Source organism: Octopus sinensis, linkage group LG2, assembly GCF_006345805.1.
Source record: "Octopus sinensis linkage group LG2, ASM634580v1, whole genome shotgun sequence".
Taxonomy (NCBI): Eukaryota; Metazoa; Mollusca; class Cephalopoda; order Octopoda; family Octopodidae; genus Octopus; species Octopus sinensis.
The window spans coordinates 156,822,077-156,846,942 of record NC_042998.1 but is presented as its reverse complement, the minus strand read 5'-3'; the positions used below and the strand labels follow the sequence as shown (position 1 = coordinate 156,846,942).

The window sequence follows — 24,866 nt, the reverse complement described above, 5'->3', positions numbered from 1 at the left end:
GAAACCCATGGCCTTTACATACTGCCCATTCTATTTATCATTCCATTGTGTATATATGTGTGGCCACAATAAATGCGTTTAAGTTACAACCTTACTTATATATGCCTTTCATCCAGATTTACTACCAGCGAGATTACAGCCTTCTGAGAATCATATTAAGTGGCTCAATAACAACCTGCATCATCTAAATATCTATAATAAAATTCTAATTGATAAATATAAATTTTTATTAAAACAAAACATGCAGGTAAAGTAAATCTCATGTGAAGAATCAACATATGAGGGTGAAACACAACAAAACCTGCAGTTGTCATGATAACAAGCTGTTAATACTTCGCTATTTGTTGATTGCTAAAATCACCCAAATTTCTCAACTTTAATTCCAAATAGCATCAGATTCTTTAATTTACGAGATAAAGTAATTAGTCGTTATCAAAATTTACGAGATAAAGTATAGTTGTTATCAAAATTCAGAGTTGCATTGATACACCAAAATTGAAAGCAATCTGAGCAAAATTAAAGGGGGCTCATTTTGCAAATGAGAAAGACTAGATCCTGCGTTTGTGAAGTGTTTATACTCTGCCGACACTTGACAGCTGTGTTGATATGGTTACGTCAAAGTAACTCAATGGTTCATCATTAGGAATGAGTGACTAAGTACCAGACTTAAAAAAAAAGTATTGTAATTGATATTGTTTGACTATATTAAAGACAATTAAAGACAAAAAGATTCATTTACATATATACATTTATAATTGTAACAACCAATACACACACACACACGTACGTACATACATACATATGTATGTATATGTGTGTGTGATGATGATGTGTGTGCGTGTGTGTTTATATAAACATCATATATATAACCTATAATCTTTAAATTGTTTCAGCCGTAATACTGTAGTCATGCTGGTGTACCTCTGTTGTACGTGGGTGGGGTGTATTCTTGTGTTTGTGAAGTGTTTATGCTCCGCGAACTCTTGACAACCTTGTCGGCATGTTACGTCGAAGTAACTTTGCAATTCGACAATAGGAATGATTGACTAAATACTAAACATATATATATATTATATATATATATATATTATATATATATATATATATATATATATATAATATATATATATATATATATTAATAGTTATCGCCATACTAATATGGCAGTCTTATAAATATAAGACTAAAGCTGTCGCTGATTAGCTCCATGAATAAAGCCTTCGAACTGGGACGATCAGTAGCGACACCTGCAAGTCTGACTACGCTGCATTGATAAGGGGCAACAACCCTGAAACATCTGTAGCTGTCTGACTGGCAAGATGAAGCGGCTGACCTCCCTTGTTTGAAGGTTTGTAATGGACGCAGGTTCGTGTGTCAAATAGCTAGCTTGAGGCGGTGGCCTCATGGAGCTAATCAGCGACAGCTTTAGTCTTATATTTATAAGACTGCCATATTAGTATGGCGATCATCATCATCATCATCATCGTCGTTTAACGTCCGTTCTCCATGCTAGCATGGGTTGGACGGTTCGACCGGGGTTCTGGGAAGCCAGAAGGCTGCACCAGGCTCCAGTCTAATTTGGCAATGTTTCTACAGCTGGATGCCCTTCCTAACGCCAACCACTCCGTGAGTGTAGTGGGTGCTTTTTACGTGCCACCTGCACATATGTGCATATGTGCATATATATATATATATATATATATATATACACATATATGCTTCATTGTGTATGTGTGTGTGTGTATATATGTGCATATGTGTGCATGAATACATATATATATACATATATAAAAGTAAATATTGGAAAATTTTAACAGACTATGACAAAATGTTGTTAGCATTTTAAATAGATCTATTTAAATAGATAACTATTAATTTCCAGTAACGCTGCCGTAATCTCCTTTAGAGAGACTTAGTAATTTTAATATTTCTATTATATATATATATATATATATATGTGTATGTATACAATGAAAAAATATTGCAATACAAATCTATTACTTTCCAGTAAAATAAAGCTCCTTAAAGGTAGAAGTATAAATGTAAATACAGATGAGTGGTACAACAAGGCACCAATATTTACTGGATATTGATGCAGGTAGTTTATCTTGTCCCCTCCAACTTTTAGTTCATGCAATTGAAAAAACTGCATTATTTATGGGATGACTCAATATACATATATTTTTGTATCTGGAGAGAATCATTCTGTTTTAACACCAGTTCGATTTCCATTCATTTACATATTTATTTTGTCTAAAATTTTCGTTGCTTCTTGCAACCTCTTCAATAGTCGTTGACTTTGTCTGTTATCAGAGCTGCATTTTTTTTGTTTGTGCAAATGTGTATGCATCAGTGTGCATGTGTATTCACATATATATGTATGTATGTATGTATGTATGTATGTATGTATGTATGTATGCTGTAAACTACGTTTATACTGTAGACTACATTTCTAGTTCTACAGTTAATGTCAGGGTTTATCTTACATACAATGCAGTTCTCATTGGTGCATATGATATTCTCAAAGGGGTATGTCCTGCATAATTGTGATCAGATAGAGCTTCCTGGCCTTTCAACGATCTTAATATTGAGTTTGGCCTCCTCCAGAGCTTTCCTAAATCTTCGGGCTAGTTCTCCATGGGCTGTGGCCTCATCTACAAACATCACTCCTTGATATTTGTCGGCCTTGTACCATGTGTTTTCCCTGTTTGCTTTGTCACAAACTCTCTGTATCCTATTCCAGTCTTTACTTCTGTATCTAGGGCAGGTACCACTGGTTTCATTACATATAATGCTAACTTCTTTCTAGCTCTGTATACCCGAACCCTATCTTTCTGGCCATATCCAGAGAATTGTATGCGATGCATGAAGTTCTGTACATGTTTCTTTGTTTCATATGTTCGCATAGCAGGGATATGTTGTTCATTATCGTAAGAACCACATGGTTCCAGGTTCAGTTCCACTGCATGGCACCTTGGGCAAGTGTCTTCTACTATAGTCCCGGGCTGACCAAAGCCTTGTGAGTGGATTTGGTAGATGGAAACTGAAAGATGCCCATCGTATATATACATATATATATATGTATGTGTGTGTGTATATGTTTGTGTGTCTGTGTTTGTCCCCCCAACATTGCTTGACAACTGTTTGGCAAAAGAGACTGATAGAATAAGTACTAGGCTTACAAAGAATAAGTCATGGGGTCGATTTGCTCAGCTAAAGGCGGTGCCTCAGCATGGCCACAGTCAAATGACTGAAACAAGTCTAAGTCTGCTATTAGTATGTTGATTTTTATGTCATGTGACAAAGCTGAGTTCTTATGAACAACATATTTCGAAGTTATGGGTTTCATGTAATAGGAGTGGAGGAGCTGGATATTGTTGTTCACAGTGTCAAGGACAGGGAGTTTATTGTTAGGATGCCTAGAGGGATAATCTATAGTTACTTTGATACTTTGGTGGATGGAGTTAGCTATGTGCTGGATGCTCTCTATTATGCTCCTCTCAGTTTCTACACTACAGTTATTAGAGTTTTTCTTAACTAGAATATTAATGACATCTACATAGCTATATAAGGTATTAAAACAGAATGATTCTCCCCAGACACAATAGAATTTGCTTCAACATATGAATTCACATAAAGAATCTCACAAACCAAACACATATATAGATATGTATGAGAGGAAATAAAAAGACTGAAAAAAAATAAGAGGAAGGTAAAAAAAAAAGCAGAAAATATCAACCAGCAAAGAAAATGTAAATGGTTATATATCATTTTGAAATGTACTTCTTTGATGTGATGTACTTACAATGTGCATAACATCTCCTGAAATTTCCCTGACAGCATTCACTGCGAAATCACACCATTCTGTATAAACCTCTTTCATTTTGTTTTTATCTTCTATATTTGTAACAACCTGTGTTAATAAAAATAAACAAAATAATGCAACAAATATCATAATTATATGACATGTCCTGAATAATTGTGATCTGATGATGTTTCCTGGCTTTTCAACGATCTTAATGTTGAGTTTGGCCTCCTTCAGAGCTTTCCTTAAATCTTCAGGCTTTTTTGGTATGGGCTGTTGCCGCCTATACAAACATCATTCCTTGATATTTGTCGGCCTTGTATCATGTGTTCACCCTGTTATATGAAACCTATAACTTTTAAATATGTACATATGTATATTTACATATATTTACGCCTGTAACTGTGTGTGTGTGTGTGTGCGTGTGCATGTGTGTGTGTATTTCTATGTGTATATGAATGTGTGTGAATGTGTGTATGAATGTGTGAATATGTATGTGTATGCAATTACAAACATAAAATTACACAGATAAAGTTTTTGATAACAGTATATTTAAAATAAAATATTCTAATATGTATTCTGTCTCTACTGCGAACAGGGTAGCCATTCAAAATTAACATTCAAGAAGAGGAAGAAGAAAGGAAAAAGTTGGAATGATGATAATAATGTTACAGTACTGTAAAACAAGTAAAAGTATGGAATATGGAAATAACTAATGATAACCAATCAATGACTGACCCCAAATGCTCCATGTCAATCAACATGAATACAACATACTAACTGTCACAATAGAAAAAAGAAAAAATATGTGAAGCCTATAAAAGCTGGCAATTGAAAGTATTTCAGATAGTTTAAATGATGCATGTATATGTGTATGGAGTAGGCAAGTTTGGGATTACAGGGAGAGACCACAGACATTGTGATTGGTCGATGTCACAGGCTAGACTGAGTGGTTTGGAACACATGGACCAAGAAGTAGAACTTAGGAGATGCTGAAGGTAGATCAAGAATTTGGTCAATGTAAAAGTAAGGAGTAATAAACTCCCGACGAGAAGGTGAAGTATAGAAATGCAGTCTGAACCAATGTGAATTGATGTCATGGAGATGGCAAATGCATTTAGTGGAGCAACAATCAGCCAGTGAATTTATAGTTAGAGAGCAGATGTGTTTGACAGAGTAGACTAAATATTTTATATTTTATTTTCTACTTCCTGGCTCTGAGCTTGAAAGTCTGTTAGGATGGTCTTTGACTTTTAGCTTTCTGTATTCTATACAAAATAAAAAGCTAGTAAAGTTGTAGCTGTTATTGTTGCTATTGTTATTGGTGAGGCAACAGAGTGACAGTCATGTTTAGTAGATTTAATTGGGCAGACTTCTATCAAAAGACATGATCATCCCTTCTTTTTTATGAGTAATGTAGCTTCTGTCAAGATGGCAAGTTTGAAGGATATACCCATTGGTATTTTTGAACTCCTTTCTCTTTAATATGCTTTACCATTTAGCAACCTCTAATATATTATTATTCATGTCCCCAGGCCTTTTTAACAAAATTAAGAAACAAACCTGTTGTGTGGTAGGTGAAACTGTCCGAAAGAAGATGAGAAAAAAACGTTGAAAGAGTAAATCAACAATTTATTTGTTGATACAGTGCTTCATCATCATCGTCATCATCATCATCATCATCATCATCGTTTAGCGTCCGCTTTCCATGCTAGCATGGTTTGGACGGTTCAACTGGGGTCTGGGAAGCCAGAAGGCTGTACCAAGCCCAGTCAGATCTGGCAATGTTTCTACGGCTGGATGCCCTTCCTAACGCCAACCACTCCGTGAGTGTAGTGGGTGCTTTTTACATGCCACCGGCACAGGTGCCAGACGAGGCTGGCAAACGGCCACGATCGGATGGTGCTTTTTACATGCCACCAACACGAGGCCAGTCATGCCGGTGGCACAAAAATATATTGAAGCATGATGGCCCATTACATGTAAGAAAAAGATGAAAGCTCTTTTTATAACATGTATTACATAATAAAATCAAAAGTATTTTTTCTGCAAAATAGACAGATCTTTACATAAAGATATGGAGAACATTATAAAAAAAATTAAACATATTTTTGTATTTTCCCTTGATGTGATGAAGCATTGTTTAATACAAGCAATATATGCAAAAAAATTTTTTAAATGATAATATTCAGGGATTGTTCGAAACTATATTGACACCAACGTATTCAAGTGATTTGTATTGTTATGATGTAGCTCTTGTGATCCACACTACAATGATTATCCAGTAACTATGTATATGAGATCAAAATCTGTCTGCGCAAAACTAAGCTTATCTTCTCCCTTTCTTACAATTTTACTGAACTAGTAACTAAATCATTTCTAATTTAGGCACCGAGACAGCAATTGTAGCAGAGAAGAAAGTCGATTACATCGACTCCAGTGCTCGACTGTTACTTACAAAAAGAAGAAAGACAAAGTCAACCTCAGTAGAATTGGAACTCAGAACATAAAGACAGACAAAATGCTGCTAAACACTTTGTCTGGCATGTTAACAATTCTGCCAGCTCGCTGTCCTAAACTGGTAGCTAAATGATATCGAATTATCTGCCTGCTCTTAACTAAACTTCCCCTTCTTTCTCTCTTGCAGTTGTAATTAGTTGGTATCCTAACCTCCGTCAGTTCAGTTTCAAGCCTCTTCATTTTTGTGCTGTATATTCTGCCAACAAGCACACAAGAGTTAAAATTCAACATTTACATTAGAAATGCTTAAGTGTACCAAAACTGACTGACTTTTCAATGTTCCCTGTAATAATTTCTTAAAAACACACTTTTGGTGGGGGGGGGGGTGACACTAACTTCAATATATGCTGAGTTATTTGCTTTATAGGTACCAGATATTTGAAAGGCAATGCCGACTGTGATAGGTTTTGATTTCAGGAAGTTATAGCATACACTCAAGTGAAATTCCTCGCTCCCCTTTATTATATATATATGTGCATTCAAACATAACAAGTAACAGCTAGCCTTTGGCCGCTATTTGGACCCTGTTGTGTCCACTACTCTGATTGGTTGGTATTGATGCAATTTGTCTCTTACTCTGTCACACCAATTCTGCAGCATATCACCAATCAGAGTCTCTAAATAAAATCATGTGAGACAGCCTGTTCTCAAACCAGTTTTAAGCCTACAGTTCCTTATAAAAAAAATCCAGCTTTTCCTCATCTCGATGTCTTTGGTTTCAGACCTTCTAAGGTTTAGCCACTGACCACGCAAGACATGGCCAGTTCCAGCAACAACACAACAGCAGCTATGTTGAGATTTACCAACTTTGTCCAACAGCATTACAGCAATCTCTTTCTTCGTCACCACCACCATCTTCTTAATGTTGTCAATATCATCTCTCTATGTACACAGCTCAACAAGCAACTTGCCCAGGTTACAACACTGCACTGTTCATGAATTACTTTACCATGGATCAATAGTGAATATATAACCTGGGAGAACTCCTGTACCAAGTGACCCAGGCAGCAGCATTACAGCCATAATTTTATGTACGACATGTACTGCAACTGGCTCAGCTTCATGGCCACAACTTCTTGATACAGTACCGTGTACTGTGTACAATAGACTACAAACTGGTGTTCTTAATATCTGTGCCTGTACACACATACATTTTGTTTTCATGATGGCCTGTCTATTATTCTGTATACATGACACACACACAAACACACATGTTAACATATCACTAAATCTTTTCTTAAACATTCTATTCAGTTGTGTCTCTATCCTTTTCCCTTCGGCACATTTATGTATTATTCCTTTTATATTTATTGTAAGGGCTGTGTGATGTACTAAAGACTCATTCTCCTCACCTCACATTGCAGGGTCCTTACAAAGTAAAACAATCATAAATTCTATAAACGTTTCATTTTTATGTAGAGTAAAACCAGGAGTTCTTGTTGGGAAGTAACTCCAATTATAACCAAGTAGATAGTCGAATGACAGGATGACTACCTAGATCGAATGCAGAGCATTTAGTTTCACATGTTATGCAAATCAGCTTACATTAAAGGATATCAAAAAATGCATGAACAATGAATACGAATATTCGAAGGATTTACTATGTCCTTATTGTAGTCAACAGAAACTAATATAGTATCAAAAAGTTTTTCCCAACAGTATTTTATTTTTATTTTTTTTTTTTTTGTAATTGTACAATTTTTATCTGCTTTGTACTGTTGACTTTATCTGAATGTTTTGACATTGAAAGTAATGTCTGGTAAAGCATTGATTGAGAGGGTCTCACAGAAAGTATCAATCTTCAGGATTTTGTAATTGAAGGGAAGATACATCTGGATTATTTCACTTCATATTCATAGAAACGATAAATTTAGGCTCAGCATTTAAAGTTAAATAAGAGAAGTTATTTAATGAATGCGGAACTTAAATACACAGCGAAACAACATCTACAGTGAATTTAATTCCAAAATCTACGTGTCAAAACGCTAATAACTATTTACTCAGCCATATCGTATTTTAGTGAGTGTTGTGAGCCGATCTACTAGCAATAGCTTCCAAATCACTTTCAAACAGCATCATTATCAAGGAACTTCGGCCAATGAAAGAACCTCTGTATGATCTCTCAATCTGAGTGCAATAGCAGCCCACCCTCTTCCTAGTAAAATTCGTAATTGAAAAGATAAATTAAGGGAAAGCGAAGATAAATCTATGTCCAAAAAATAAAAGGTGGATTAACCAACACTAAAATGTCAGTTGATCAATAGAAAATTTAAACTCCAATCCAACAAATAAATGTACCAGACATTAATAAGACAATCATAAATATGATAATCATCAATAAGACAAAAGTATAAAAAATATTACTGTATTGAATGTGTAAGTTGCATCCTCATGTTCAACTGCTCAAAAGCTGACTGAGTTAATTAATACAACATCATCATGAATAGAACAATACTACCTTGAATTTATGGCCATGCAAGTCCTCTGCATCCACTGGGACACCAAGTTCAAATAAATAACTTTGTGACACTTTTGTCTTCTTGTCAGTAGCTACATGTTTCCACTTTGAACCAGAAGGGAGGTATTCTATAATTGATGTTGTTTTCATTTTCTTTTTTCGATCTTCACTGATTCCTATAAAGAAAAACAACTAAGTTTACAAATTTATTACATGATCATATACTTTGCTAATCCAAACCATCCTTCATTCATAAACCACAGCTTCAATATGATAAATTGGAACCTAAGTAGAAAAACCAGAAAACTATAACAGCATAGCAAAGCCACCATCCCAAATCGGAAACCAACAGAATATACTTACTTTGCACACAAGGATAGAATAGCCTGACACAAATAGAAAGCTTCTACTACAAAATGGCAGTTGGACTGGACAAACACTCAGAAATAAAGAATGGAAAACTGTATAAAGGAACATGAAAAAACTCTTCTCTATATGCAAGATAGTTATAAAATACAAAGCAAAACAGAAGCTGGCTACACTAGTACAATGATTTTAGATAATAACACAACAGAAATGGTATAATATACAAAAATAACATGCAAACAAAATTACAAAGCATACTTAAGAAGAAATAGGGAGAAAAACCACTCCATGGTTAATAACCCATAAGATTCGATAGGGAACAAGTGAGCCAAAGTGAAGGTCAACAACAGCTCTAAAGACTAAAAACAGAAACGGAGGGACTGATACTTTCTGCACAAGAACAATGTCAGGCTACAAACAACTACAAAAATATAATCATTGAAATGGATCCTAACACCAAATGTAGAATGTGCCACTAGTTACAATTAGACAGTTGATATCATCTTTGATTACCTAGTCCTAGCCAAATTTGAATGTATACACAAGCATGATCGAGCTGGCAGCTATATTCACTGGGCAATATGCCACCATTTCAATGTCAAAACAATTAAGAAATGTTACAAACATGTACTGAATGCAGTACATGACAATGACCTGGCCACAGTAATCTGGGATCATATCTCCTATCCAAACTGGCAAAGTGATCAAAGCAAACTGTCCAAACATAATAAGAGACTGGTAAACAGACACATGCACACTGATAGACATCACAATCTCTTCTGATGAAAATATGGTCCGAAAAGTAAAGGAAAAACTACCAAAATACAGTGGGATATGGAATTGAAATATTCAAGGTGTAGGGCATGAGGGTGAAAACAATACTACATGTAACTGGAGCATTAGGCGTGATTACAAAGTTGAGACCAAATAAAATAACACAGCTCACATTACACAGATCACACACTAATGTAGCAAAAAAACAAGAAGCTAAACCCCATAACAAAACAAACTGGTGCTGTACAGCAACATAAGGAGTCTACATTCTTCCAGTTCCCACAAAAATAAGAGCACAATTCTGCACATACCTCAGGAACATAGAGGTGCATCAGGTAATGCAGGAGAAACTTGCATGAACCTACCAATGAAAAACTTTGCATAATAATGATAATCCTTTTTATTAAAGGCACTAGGCCTTTGTGAGGAGGGCACTAGTCAATTACATCAACCCATGTTTCACTGGTACTTAATTTATCAACCCCATAAAGATGAAAGGCAAAGTCAACCTCAGCAGAATTTGAACTTAGAACAGAGCAATGGGTGAAATACCACCAAGCAGTTTGTCTAGTGTGCTAATGATTCTACCAGTTCATTGCCTTGATGATAATAAAAATAGTACAATATGCATAACAGTAGGTTGTCATATAGTTTTACCCAAAGCTATATCAACAAAAGTTTCTTTTATATACTTTGATCTTTTTGTTTTTCTATAAACTGGTCAACAAGAAAGAAACTGTGTATCATCACTACAAAAGAAAACGGGTTAAAAAATACAGAACTAGGAGCAATGTTTTCAACAAACTGCAAGAACTGGCATGAACTTAAATTGCATCTATCTAAAGGAAAAAAATGTCATTTATCAGTAAAAAGTTTGGCTAAAAGAACAATATTTTGTTCTTTTAGCCAAACTTTTTTAGACAACAAATTTTGTAATGTTTGATTCTTTGGCTTATGGCATGTAAAACTTGTTAGTCCATGGTACAAATAAAAAATTGTACACAACTAATAATGGAAAAATTTTACAGACTGCAAAATACAGTCCTTTTTTTTTATCCTTTCATGAATGCAGATTTATATAAGGTTAAAGCTCAAGACAAAGTGATTCACAGCATAGGAAAGAGTATCTGAAATAAGTCAAATATTATTCAATTATTCTATACTTTACACCTAATTAAGCAAATGATGATGGTTTTGCAGGGTTTTTTATGTAATAAAACCTGTGATTAAGATTATCTGAAGAGATTATCTGAAGTTTTTAATACACAGCCTTGGGAATTTGTGTTTAGAAAAATCTATTTTCAAGATTAATGATGTGATACTAGATATGTGAGTCAATAATTGTGAATATTAATAGCCTGGCTTTAGAATTTCCTTGACCAGGTAAAGAATTTATATATTTTTCATTAACTGTCAACAAGCATTTCTTTTAAATATACATGCTAATATATGCATTGCCAAACAAATAATTTCAGGATGGGACAGTCTCTGTTTCAGAAGCTGAGTTTACTCTGTTTACAATTGCCAATGCTAAATTGTGCCACTATTTCTTAGTTATATGTCTATTTTTAAAAAAATAAATTAGTCAAGAAAGAATGACAATGACATTTGCAGGACTAAACAGACTGGTGTGGTTGATACCCTGCCTAAACATTAGAGGTAAAATTTCTGCATGCAATATAAGAAAAGAAAAGGTGAGCTAAGAGTTGGGATCTTGCCTGAATGTTAGTTATATTATATTGGTTTCAAATGTTGCCACAAGGCCAGAAATTTGGGGGTGGGTAAGTCAATTACATTGACCCCAGTGCTCAATTGGTATTTATTCTATCGACCCCAAAAGAATGAAAAGCAAAGCCAACTTTGAACTCAGAACTTAAAGACAGATGAAATGCTACTAAGCATTTTGCTAAGTGTGCTAACAATTCTGCCAGCTCGTCACCTTTGTTTGTTATATTAAATACTGTTTTTATTAAACTGAGAGGAATGTCACTGAGGTTTCTTGCTCATGGATTGTTTAAAGTTGTTTCCATCAATGAGAAATAATGTAGTTGTTTGACCAGGCTATATTGTTCAAATGTTGTTTTTGTTTTAACCAAGATCAACCTTGATTGTACATTCCAGCTGAGACTACTCTGTCTTCTATTAAGACAGTAAGGTTTTATTGTCAAATCTATGGTCGTGCTTTCCTTACTGTAGATAACTGAAAATTTGTCTTGCAACATTTCATTGCGGTAAAGTTGTCCGGCTATTGATAATCATCTGTGACAAATTATTGACTTTGAAATTCATTCTGACCCTGATGCTGATATTCTTCTTACATGTACAGACTGTCTTCATGAGTTAACTATGATGGTTAGTGGTTAATAAATGAAATCATTATTTTCTTGTCTCCATTTGCAGTTAAGATTGTTAGTTGAGAGTATCTGATGATAGCTAGTAGCTTCCTGAGTTTTTATATAGATACCTTTCATCCAATCAACTTACACAACCTTTAGTACATCAAAGAACAATTGATTTCTTGAAAATTCAACTGCTAGTATCCCATCCCTTTTGCTTAAAATACAATCATATGTCAAATACTTGTATTTATTAGCAGACATTAGAGATATAGACAATTAGTGAAAAAGTTATCAAAGTGATTTAATACTTCACTCCATATCAAAATCATGTAAGTACACTTATCTTGAACAAAGTCCCTACTTTTGTTCTAAGAAGCCATGGTAACCAGGTCAACATGCAGTTTATGTTCTTAGCACTCATGGCAGTTTCTGATTGGTGCTTGTTATTTCACCAGTCACAACCTTCACCTTCACATCTTCAACATAAATTATATAAATTGATAATTCTTTTATTTAATTCATAGGATTTACAAAATTACTGCTTCCTTGAAATAAATCTTCCAAACAACCTAGGAAAAATTTCATGCAACCAATTTCTTTTAGTGAATTTGGTTAGGATATTAATGAAGTATTTTCATGAGCAGGAAGCAGAATCTAATATATTTTTAAGATTCACTAGACTGTAACCATTGTCTTTGCTTATCTTTTTGAGCTCCATCAGACTGCAAACACGGCCTTAGTTTTATGTTGTACTTCTGACAGCACAGTTTTATTGGTCAATGCAACTCCTGCATCTTTCCCAGATTATCAGTAATTTTGGATACAGATATAAATTTATAATTTTGATAGATAATCAAAGTAGTTGACCACAAACTGGGAATGAAATTATTTACTGGCTCTTCAGCAGCCTTTTCTCTGTACTGTCTTCTATTGAAATATCATATTCAGAATGGTTCCACAACATGTAGATTTTTATTTTTATTTATCATTCATTGTATCTGTATTTCTAACATCATCATCATCATTCATTCATTCATTCATTCATTCATTCATTCATTTATTCATTCATGTATGCATGCACTCACACACACATACACACATACATATATATCCTTTATGTTCGTTTATGGGAAATGTTTTTGAATATGCATGTAAAAACCCTTATTGCATTAAGCTGGCTACAGCCTAATGAGACTAACTGACAATAGCAGTTTAATGGGCGTGTACCGAGCTATCCCCATATAATGTAGGATGAATATAGTAATAATAATCCTTTCTACTATAGGCACAAGGCCTGAAATTTCAGTGGAGGGGACTAGTCGAATCCATTGACCCCAGTTCTCGACTGGTATCATTTTATCAACCCCAAAAGGATGAAAGTCGATCTCAGCAGAATTTGAACTCAGAAGATAAAGACAGACAAATTGCCACTAAGCATTTTGCCTGGCATGCTAATGATTCTGCCAGCTCGCTGCACTAAATATAGTAATAATAATAATAATAATAATAATCCATGAATGGAATTTACAAATATTTTGATACATCGCTATACGTGTTTTCATAAATCACATGTTTCTTACAATCATAGTCCATATTCATGGGATGATTATAGTACAGTCAAAAGTATCCATGGACATCGAGTTGATCCCATTCATGTGTTCATTTCCTCAGGACTGAAGGTTATCAATTTTGACCAATGAAAAAAGGGTTAATTGGACAGTTCTGTATGTATTTGGTGAGGAGGGGTAGAAGGTGATGGAAAGAGAGAAAGGAATGGTAATTATGAAAGAGAGGGAGGTATGTGGTGATACTAGACTTCATTTGATATTTGAGTATACAGATGTGGGGATGCATTGTATAGTTCATTGGTTTGAACTTAGTCACAGCAGGTGACCCCTAAATGAATTCAGATGTAGGAGAGTCAACAAGTACAGCTCTTCTGCTGTTGGAGTTCATTATCTGAGTTGACAAACGATATTCTTTTGAAATGTCCTTTTAATTACTTTTGGTCATAGAATGGTATAGCATATAGCACATGAAAATAATGGTTATTTTGTTTAGTAAGAAAATATTCAATTCAGTCACATTCATCATGATCCAGATCACATTTCCAGTATGCCTAAAGCTACAAAGTTTTCCAAAATTGAGCAAGGAAAGATTCTTGCACTGAAAGCAGAAAGAATGAGTAACTGGAAGATTGCCGAGAAGATTCAGCAAAGCAGAACATCAGTGGAGAATTTTCTGAAAGACACTGGTAGTTACAACAGGGTTCATGCTGCTGGAAGTACCAAGGCTACATCAGAGGGATGTAAGGGCCATTGTCAGAGCTGTGAAGAAGTTACACTGCTCTTCTGTTTTCAAAATAAAGGCATCAGCAGGAGTAGGAGCCTCGTGATTTTGAACCATGGTTTCCACTTGAAGAAGCGGCTGGGCATCCATTCTTCTCCCTTTTCCACAAAACTGTTAGATTCAAGTTTTCTCAGTAGCATCAGATGTGGGATAGTAAATAAACAGGGTTCTGTTCTCCAATGAGAAAAAATGAAATTTGGATGGCTCTGATGGTATTGCTGGGCAGATAAATGTATACAAAATTTTACTTATTTCAAGCAGCAGAATAGTGGAGGAGGTTTGTCATGTGGGGAGCAATATTTGCCATTGGGGAGCTGCCATATGTCATCATGGATGGCCTTTTCAATGCTGCATGTTACATCGATATGTTGGATGAGGCTCATATTGATAAAAAAAGAATTTTGTATTTCAACAGGACAGTGCTTCTATTCATAAAGCAAAGACAACTTTGGATTTATACCAAGCAATCGAGGTTGAAGTCATGCCATGGCCAGAAAGAATTCCCGACCTTACTCCTATAGAGAATGCTCACGAACATTATGTATACTGAAGGCCAGCAGTATTCATCTGTTGATGAACTCAAAACAGCAATAAAAAGGCCTGGGAAGAGCTTCCATTTGATCTGCTCCAGAAATTGATTGATTGCATGAAATAATGTGTTTTTGAAGTAATTCAGGAAGGTGGTGGTCAAACACACTATTGTTGATGTATTGCATGAGAATATCATTGAAATATATCGTTTTTGCAGCATTATTCAACCTGGTGTTATGGTTTTGAACAGGGGGTTTCTGGCTCTGTGTGTTTTTTTTAAAAATTATTTTAAAATTTATTTTGGAATTTTAGTAAATATGAATATTGTAATGCTTTCTATTTTATTTCCTATAAGGAGGCAAGTTTCATGAATTTGGGTAGTATATTTCGCCAGAAAAACAGACAGAGATCTGGCTTTATAATTGGAACAACAGTTTAATAGTCACTTGCCCAACAATATTCTCAAATTAAATTTTTTTATCGAATGAATAAATTTATTGATTTCAGGGCTGAGTTTCTTCACATGTTTGAGAACATCCCACAAAAATGAGACAACTATTATCAAGTTCTAAAACATTGACCACATGATTATTCAGAATGCGCTGTTCTATCTATTTGAAACTAAATACAATGCTTCATTGGGATTTAAATATTTTGGCACCAGATAAAAGAAAGAAAATAACCTTAAGCAGAAGTGAGCCTATTTGAAATATTTCTCTCTTTCTTTATCTTTCTCTCTCTCACTCTCTCTCACTCTTTCTGTCCATTTCACTCTCTCTCTTTCTTTCCTTCTTTTCCCCCTCTCTCTAAATAACGATATACTTCATGTATTATTTGGTTTCTTTCCAATATTTTAAAAACATTCTGGTTCTTTCCCCTATGGAAAACATCTTGCCATTTTTTTTATTTTTGTCAATAAAAATTATTACATCTTTTCTCACACATCAAGATCAAAATAGAGATATATAATGTCTGTAGATATTGATGGGATTAAAGCCATGTGTTTGGTTTAAGAAAGAGTTGGAACAAATCCAGAAATTATCCAAGCAATACATTACCAGAGATTTGCACAAAGCATATGGCCTGTTCTAAATTTGTTCTTAAAACAACTATACAGATGTACTTAAGAATCAAAATAAAAGAGAAATATGCCAAGCTTTCTTAGTAGAAGTAATGTTATTAAGAAATAAGAGTCACAGCTGGTTAAGTGTCAAGTAGATTAGCTGCTTGCATTTGTGTTGCTCAGTTCAACTAAAATCATAAAGATGCCAAGAATAGTAACTGATCACTAAAATAGAAAGCAAGACAAGGATAAAATCTTTCATCACTGAATTAGAGAAGGCCAGTACTCATAATACATTTCAGGGCCTCTGAGACTGCTGGATGGAATCAAGAAAACTATTCTCATACCTTGAATTATTGCTATAAAGCAGTCTTCACTATAGACACTGAAGGGCCAGCTGGTACTGTTAAATTGGGCAACAAAATAGGTCTTTGCACCAAAGAACAGGAATGGTTTCCCTTAGAAGCCTTCATTCCCCAAGTTTCACCTCCAAGGCTTTGGTTAAAAGCTATGGTTAAAAAAACACGTATCTAAGGTGCCGTGCAGTGGAATTCAACAATACGAAGCTATTAATACTTCCTTAACTACAGAGTTATATCTGCACTTGAAATATGACTATGGAAATAAATCATCTAAATGGTCAAATAATGTGACAGTAGAAAGTTGCCATTTCTTTTTATTGATCTTGATTATGAAAGACGAAGTTGACTCCAGGGACATCTGAACACAAGACAAAAGATGTACTGAATACGTAGTCAGCTACTTTCTTGTATCTTTCATCGAAATTTGAAGTAAGGAGCAAGAGAGGCAAACTTAAAACTTTGGAAAAAGCAGATATATTAGAGTGTTACTCAAATGCTTGTGGCAATTATTCAGGCTCTTTGCATTGTGAATTCAAATCCCACTAAAGTCCACTTTACCTTTCATCCTTTCCAAGATTGATGAACAAAATACCAGTCAAGTATTAGGGACATTTTTTTTCTCTTTCTCTTAGATAGCGAACAACTTGATGTTTCTTTCCTTCAAGAAATTATATACTTTCCCTAAAGAAATATCCACACTAGGGCATTAGAATAGTGCTATAATGTAGCAAACAGTCTCCATACAGTACGCTTGGATGGAAGGATTGGTTTGGCTAGGCTGAGTATAGGTGTAACATGTTTCCATGTCCCAATAAAACAAAGGGGGGGGGATCCCACCTCCCACCACAATTTTACCACGTTGGGAATCATTGCTTTATACACACTTCGTATTTTTCAAAAAGAATATTATTGACAATGACTTTGAAGTTTCGGCCAACTAAGCCATCATCGGACTGTGCACATTGATGGCTTAGCTGACCGAAACTTCGAAGTCACTATCAACAATATTCTTGTTTAAGAATTATATATATTTTGGTGTATCTGGGGAAAGTCATTACATTTAATTTCCACTCATTTACATTTTTTCTTCTAAAATTTTCGTTGCTTCTTGCAACCTCTTCATTATTTAGAAAAAGAATAAATATATAGGTGCAGGCCTGGCTGTGTGGTAAGAAGCGTGCTTCCCAACCACATGGTTCAGGGTTCAGTCCCACTGTGTGGTACCTTGAGCAAGTGTCTTCTACTATAGCCTCAGGCTGACCAAAGCCTTGTGAGTGGATTTGGTAGACAGAAACTGAAAGAAGCCCAACGTACGTACGTACGTGCGTGCGTGCGTGCGTACGTACGTGCGTGCGTGCGTACGTACGTGCGTGCGTACGTACGTACGTACGTACGTATGTATGTATGTATGTATGTATGTATAGATAGATAGATAGATAGATAGAGATACATGTCTGTGTGTCTGTGTCCCCACACCATCGTTTGACAACCAATGTTGGTGTGTTTACGTTGCCGTAACTTAGTGCTTCAGCAAAAGAGACCGATAGAATAAGTATTAGGCTCACAAAGAATAAGTCCTGGGGTCGATTCGTTTGACTAAAGGCAGTGCTCCAGCATGGCCACAGTCAAATTACTGAAACCAGTAAAAGAATAAATGAATAGATAAGTAAATGAGTGGAAATCGAACCATTGCATAGTTCGATTAATTAATAAGGTATTAAAACAGAATGACTCTCCCTAGACACAACAAAGTATGCTTCAACACATGAATTCACATAAAGAACCTTGCGAACCAAATACAAAAATGAAGTCAATAAATATATATTATGGACACATAAGAGGTGCAGTAATATCAAAGGGAGGCTAACTGGGAAGAAAGTTTTTGTATGTGGCAGGTGCTCAGGAGCAATAAACACTGAAAATGCGCAGAGACCAACTTCCGCCACATTCCAGGGAGAAAAATTAGAAGTAGTTGATAGCTTCCGTTACCTAGGGGACCAAGTCAGTAGCGGAGGTTGTTGCGCTGAAAGTGTAGCTGTTAGAATAATAATAGCTTGGGCAAAGTTCAGAGAGCTCTTACCTCTGCTGGCGACAAAAGACCTCTCGCTCAGAGTAAAAGGTAGACTATGACGCTTGTGTACGAACAGCCATGCTACATGACAGTGAAACATGGGCTGTGACTGCTGAGGACATGCGTAAGCTCACAAAGAATGAAGCCAGTATGATCCGCTGGATGTGTAATGTCAGTGTGCATACTCGACAGTGTAAGTACCTTGAGAGAAAAGTTGGACCTAAGAAGCATCAGATGTGGTGTGCAAGAGAGACGATTGCGCTGGTATGGTCATGTGACAAGAATAGACGGGGACAGCTGTGTGAAAAAGAGCCACACCCTAGCGGTTGAGGGAACCTGTGGAAGAGGTAGACCCAGGAAGACCTGGGATGAAGTGGTGAAGCACGACCTTCGAACTTTAGGCCTCACCAATGAAATGACTAGTGACCGAGACCTTTGGAAATATGCCGTGCGTGAGAAGATCCGGCAAGCCAAATGAAACCATAATCTCATGGCCTATGCCAGGGGCGTAACCAGCCCACTTATGCGTAACCTTTTCCTTCTTTGGACACTAAAACTCTGCTTGCGAAGATCTGTTGAGGCAAGTGAAATCAAATCAATCAAAAGCAAAATCAAAATCAAATTCGATGACTGGCGTCAGTGGGCAGGGTGCAAAGAGCACCATACGAGCGTGATATTGAGAGAGCGGCTAACCGGCTTCCGTGCCAGTGACACTTAAAGGGCACCATTCGAGCGTGATCATTACCAGCGTCGCCCTACTGGCCCTTATGCTCGTGCTAGTAGGGTGCCAAGAGCACCATCCGAGCGTGATCGTTGCCAGAGCAGCCAACTGGCTTCCATGCCAGTGGCACGTAAAAGGGCACCATTCGAGCGTGATCGTTACCAAAGTCGCCTTACTGGCACCTGTGCTGGTGGAATGTGTAAAAGGATTTGAGCAAGGTCGTTGCCAGTACCGCCTGACTGGCCCCGTGCCGGTGGCACGTAAAAAGCACCCACTACACTCTCGGAGTGGTTGGCGTTAGGAAGGGCATCCAGCTGTAGAAACTCTGCCAAATGAAGATTGGAGTCTGGTGCAACCATCTGGTTCGCCAGCCCTCAGTCAAAAGCGTCCAACCCATGCTAGCATAGAAAGCGGACGTTAAACGATGATGATGATGATGAATTCCTTATATTCATGTTAATATTAATAATTAAGTTCACAAAATAGACTTTCCAACTTGTATTGAAACAATTGTAACTACAGAATAAAAAATAACATACATTTCAGTTTTTCATTCAACAACCCCGTCTGTGTGAATAATATACTTGACAAGGAATTTCAACTTACATGGATACAAGTTCTTATTAAAGAAAAACCACTACAAATATATATTTGGTAGCCAGTATTCGCAGATGCGCATCCTAAGGATGCACCTTGGATTTTGATCCTTTTTATATACTACAGACACGCACGCACACATGCTCAGATGTACACACACACACACTCACACCCCTTAAATCCATTTACATGAAACGTTTTTGAGTATGTCACTCATGTATTAATATTCTCTTTAAAATCCATGGATTTTGAAAATCATATTTGTAAAGCCTATAGATAGGGAATACAACAACGTTTTTGGTCCCCCAAGATCACAGATAGAACCTGCTTTTTATATTGTGTCCACCTACGAGCATTTTATCTCTCTATTTTTTATATATATTTGTTTATATATTTTTATATATTTTTATTGCTTTATATATCTTTACATATTTTTCTGTATATTACCTTTCACCCTGCATTTTTGTGCATGTGTGTATATAGATGTGTATATGAACATAATTGTGCACATATGGGTATATAGACGTGTGTGTTTGTGTGTGTGCATGTATGTGTGGGTATGTATATGTGTACATGTGTATGGTTGCATATATATGTATACATATAGGTGGGTGTGCATGTATGTGTTTCCCGTGAGTGTGAGTGAGCATATATGCATATATAGCATATGCATATTTAGACGTGTATATGAATATAATTGTGCACATATGGGTATATATACATGTGTACGTGTGCGTGTGCGCGGACATGTATATGTGTACATGTGTATGGTTGCATATATATGTATATATAGGTGTGTGTGTGGGTGTGCATGTATGTGTTTCATGCGAGTGTGAGTGAGCATATGCATATAGGCACATGTACGTGGGGGGGCGTGCATGTGTATGTATGTACATGTGCGCATATGCGAATTCTATGAGCATTTTTTATTTCTCCCCTTTCGGGTTTTCTCCCTTTATTTAACGGTCATTCTAATAGCACGTTTATTTGTCTTAATAACTGTCATCTTCATGGTAATTTCCCTTTGTTTAATAGTCATTTTCATAGCATTCTTGTTTGTTTTAATAACTAACGAGATGCCGGAGCAGATTTCTGCCCTAACATCCGAAACTCGGAGTTTTATTATGGCACCTGAATAATTGTCACATATTATATTACATATATATATATATATATATATATATATATATATATATATATATATATATATATTATATATATCTTCTATATATATCAAACTGAGAATGTGTGTCTGTCTGTTTGTCTGTGTGTTTCCCTAAAACTTGAGAACTACACAACCAATTTCATTCAAATTTTACACATGCCTTACTTAAGGTCCGGGGAGTGTCATTTACAAAAAAATTTTACTTTTTCCCTAGGGCGACCCCACAGCAATATCATATCTTCTCCGCTATTTTAGTATTACGTGTTAAAAGTGAAACAAAAACCTCTCTGTTGTAATGCAGACACTTTCACTTTAATACTGAAACTATTAAAGTGAAAGTATTATATAACAGGGATGAACCATTAACAGTGGTCATCCATTTTGCTAGAAGATCCGCTATGGTCTTATATGCTACACCACTAGTTTTCAATTCATATTAATCAAATTAATATTCAATTTTTCACCCATATTATGTGTGCGTGTGTGTATTAGCAATTCGTATAAAATTGCATCAATGACTTGAACTTGAATAAGTGGTTTCACATAAATTAAAAAGGTTTGTTGTTATTATTATTACTGTTTGACTATTGTAATCACGTTTGTTGGTTCCTCGTCAGGGAAACGTTGTTGTGTTGCATTTGTTAAATAATTGTAAACCGTAACCCTCCCCCTTTCGGAGAAGGGGCTTTGGTTATTGTTTAAAAATTGAATTTTGTCCCGGTTTGGTGAAATTGACAATATTTTCACCGTCTTTACGGAAGCATTTTTGTTAAAATGCCTTCGATAGAAGAAAGTCCAAAAATGAATTTCGCTGCAAGAGACGGGCCTACTATTCCAGTCTGTATTATATTTTGAGTATTGTTATCACTAGCGATATCAAGATATAACTTTGTATTTTGTATTTTATGTGTAGTTGTATATATATAGATGACACCCCGCCATTCAACAGCTTGCAGTGCACCTGGAAAATGGTCAAAGAGTGTACTTCACCGATGCTAATGCTTCTCTGTTGGCAGAGGAACCAAGGGATAGCACATTCACTGCATTCTTCAAGCTTTGTCAAGTGGATCCATTCGCTCAAACCTTGCTGTATCCACAGATTCCATCGTACTACACTTGGAATGGAAAAAAATGGGCCTCACGGAAAGCAGGTCAAAATGTTCATGGATACCCTGGCATTAAGTTTCACACTTGCCTTGGGCGAATATACACTCAAAAAGAGTGCTTCTACCTTCGTCTACTACTGCATGAGGTCAGAGGGCCAACGTCTTTCCAGGCCCTAAAAACTGTTCATGTACATGTCTGCACAACGTACAGAGAAGCCTGATATCGACAAGGTCTGTTAGAAGATGGTGCACGGTGGGATGAAACTTTAGGAGAGGCTGCTTTATCACAATCACCTAAAAGTCTCATGGCAATATTTGCAGTATTACTACAGGCATGCGAACTGTGTGATCCGGCCCCTCTATGGCTCAAATATAGAGACAACCTGGCTGAAGACTTTCAGCGCCAAGCTCAACTGCTCTATCCTGACATGGGGGGTATCAGCAATGAAATCTATAACAAAACACTCATTGACATAGAAGACAGAATTGCTAAACTGGGTGGAAATGAATTGTCGACGTATGGCCTGCCACAAGCATTCAGGTCAGGGTCAAATAGCCTTCCCACTGCTGTCATTCGTGAAACAACCTACGACACTCAAGCGCTTTCAAAGTACATTGTTGAAAATGAGCCTAAATTACTTCCGGACCAGCTGCAGGCCTACAGAACTATTCTTAATAGTGTATACCAACGCGAGCGATGAATCTTCTTCCTCGATGCTCCTGGAGGGACAGGAAAAACATTTATTACAAAGCTTCTCCTTGCAGAAGTTAGGCAGCATCAGGACATTTCAGTAGCTGTAGCCTACTCTGGCATTGCAGCTACTTTGTTACTCAGTGGCAGGACAGCACACTCAACTTTTAAACTCCCTCTCAATTTAGCAGCATCCGAAATGCCTTCATGCAACATCAACAAAAGCTCAGATCAGGGACAAGTACTTAAAATGTGTCATCTAATTGTCTGGGATGAGTGCACTATGGCTCACAAGGGAGCTTTGGAAGCATTAGATAGAGCCCTGAAAGACATCCGAGACTGTCAGGCTCCAATGGGAGGTGTAACGCTTCTGTTGTCAGGTGATTTCAGGCAAACTCTTCCTGTCATTCCGAAAGGCACTAGAGCAGATGAAGTCCAAGCATGCCTAAAGTCCTCTATCCTGTGGCATCGTGTTACAATCCTCAGTCTCACCATTAACATGAGAGCTCAGCTACACGGCGACAAAATGTCCACAAAGTTTGCACAGGACATTTTGACACTTGGTGAAGGCAAGATGCCTCTCGATGCTGCAGGACAAATGGAAGTGTGGTCATTTTCCTCTGTTGTTAATTCTGTAGATGACCTCAAAAACAAAGTCTTTCCCGACTTCACACAAAACTACCAAAATCACAATTGGCTGTGTGAAAGAGCAATATTAGCTCCAAAAACGTTGCTGTTAACAAAATTAATCAACAGCTAATGCATTCTCTTCCCGGCACTATACACACTTACAAGTCTGTTGATACAATTCCAGATATAAATGAAGTTGTGAACTATCCTCATGAATTTCTCAATTCACTGGAGCCTCCTGGACTACCTCCACACATATTAGCACTTAAAGTTGGAACTCCTGTAATGCTACTCCGCAATCTGGAACCACCAAGACTTTGCAATGGAACACGACTGGTGATAAAGAAAATGATGTCACACGTTATCGAGGCGATCATTCTTTCTGGATGTGGAAAAGGTGATGACGTCTTTATTCCAAGAATTCCTCTTACTCCATCGGGAGCAGAAATTCCATTTACATTCAGAAGACTGCAATTCCTCCTTCGTGTCAGCTTTGCCATGTCCATCCTTCGTGTCAGCTTTGCCATGTCCATTAACAAATCTCAGGGTCAAACCCTCTCTGTAGCTGGTCTTCTCTTGTAAGAGCCCTGCTTCTGGCATGGGCAACTGTATGTTGGCTGCTCAAGAGTAGGAACCAAAAGAAACCTTTTTGTATATGCCCCACAAGGAAAAACAAGGAACATTGTTTACAACGAGGTGTTATAATCTCAACAGCCAGGAGGTATATACATGATCCCCCTTTTTTAACAAACTTCATGTACTTTCATGTATTTATATTAATATACATATATATATATATGTGCGTGTGTGTGTGTGTGTGTCCATATATATAACAGAAAAGTCTGATTCTTCAATTGAATGTAACCGGGTAACGCCGGGTATCTCTGCTAGTATATATATATATATATATATAGTCGCCATGATTGACTGCCAACTCCAAAAGTTTTTTTATTCTCTCTCTTTATATAGTCTCTGTTTATTTCCTTGTGTTCCTTTCTGATGAAGAGCATAGGCTTGAAACGTAAAAGACCTTCTCCCCTTCCTGAGCGTCAAACTAATATACCTGCTTGTTGTTTATACACTTGTCTTTTGTTTTTCTGTAAATTTCAACTATATATATATTTTTTCCTGTGCCTATATAGACGTGTATATAGATTCATTTGTATACGTGTGTGATTATGTATGAGTGGGCGGGTGTGTATGTATATAGATGTGTGCGGGCATAAGAATACATATATATATAGACGTTTTTACTTAGTATTTTTACAATTTTTTCCGGTTTTTTGGGGCGTATGTATAATCTTTTTTGTGTATGCGT

At 36.4% G+C, this 24,866-nt stretch overlaps 1 protein-coding gene across 2 annotated transcripts in view; it reads right to left on the bottom strand.

Moving 5' to 3' along the window:
- The window catches only part of LOC115230173, a 143,736-nt gene that overhangs the window by 5,436 nt on the left and 113,434 nt on the right, over positions 1-24,866 (bottom strand). For both annotated transcript variants that reach the window (XM_036500347.1, XM_036500346.1), the window contains exons 2-3: positions 8,784-8,959; positions 3,806-3,913 (exon numbers count right to left, since the gene is read on the bottom strand). In XM_036500347.1, the coding sequence (XP_036356240.1) occupies positions 3,806-3,913; positions 8,784-8,959 (284 nt within the window). The remainder of the gene's footprint in view (positions 1-3,805; positions 3,914-8,783; positions 8,960-24,866) is intronic.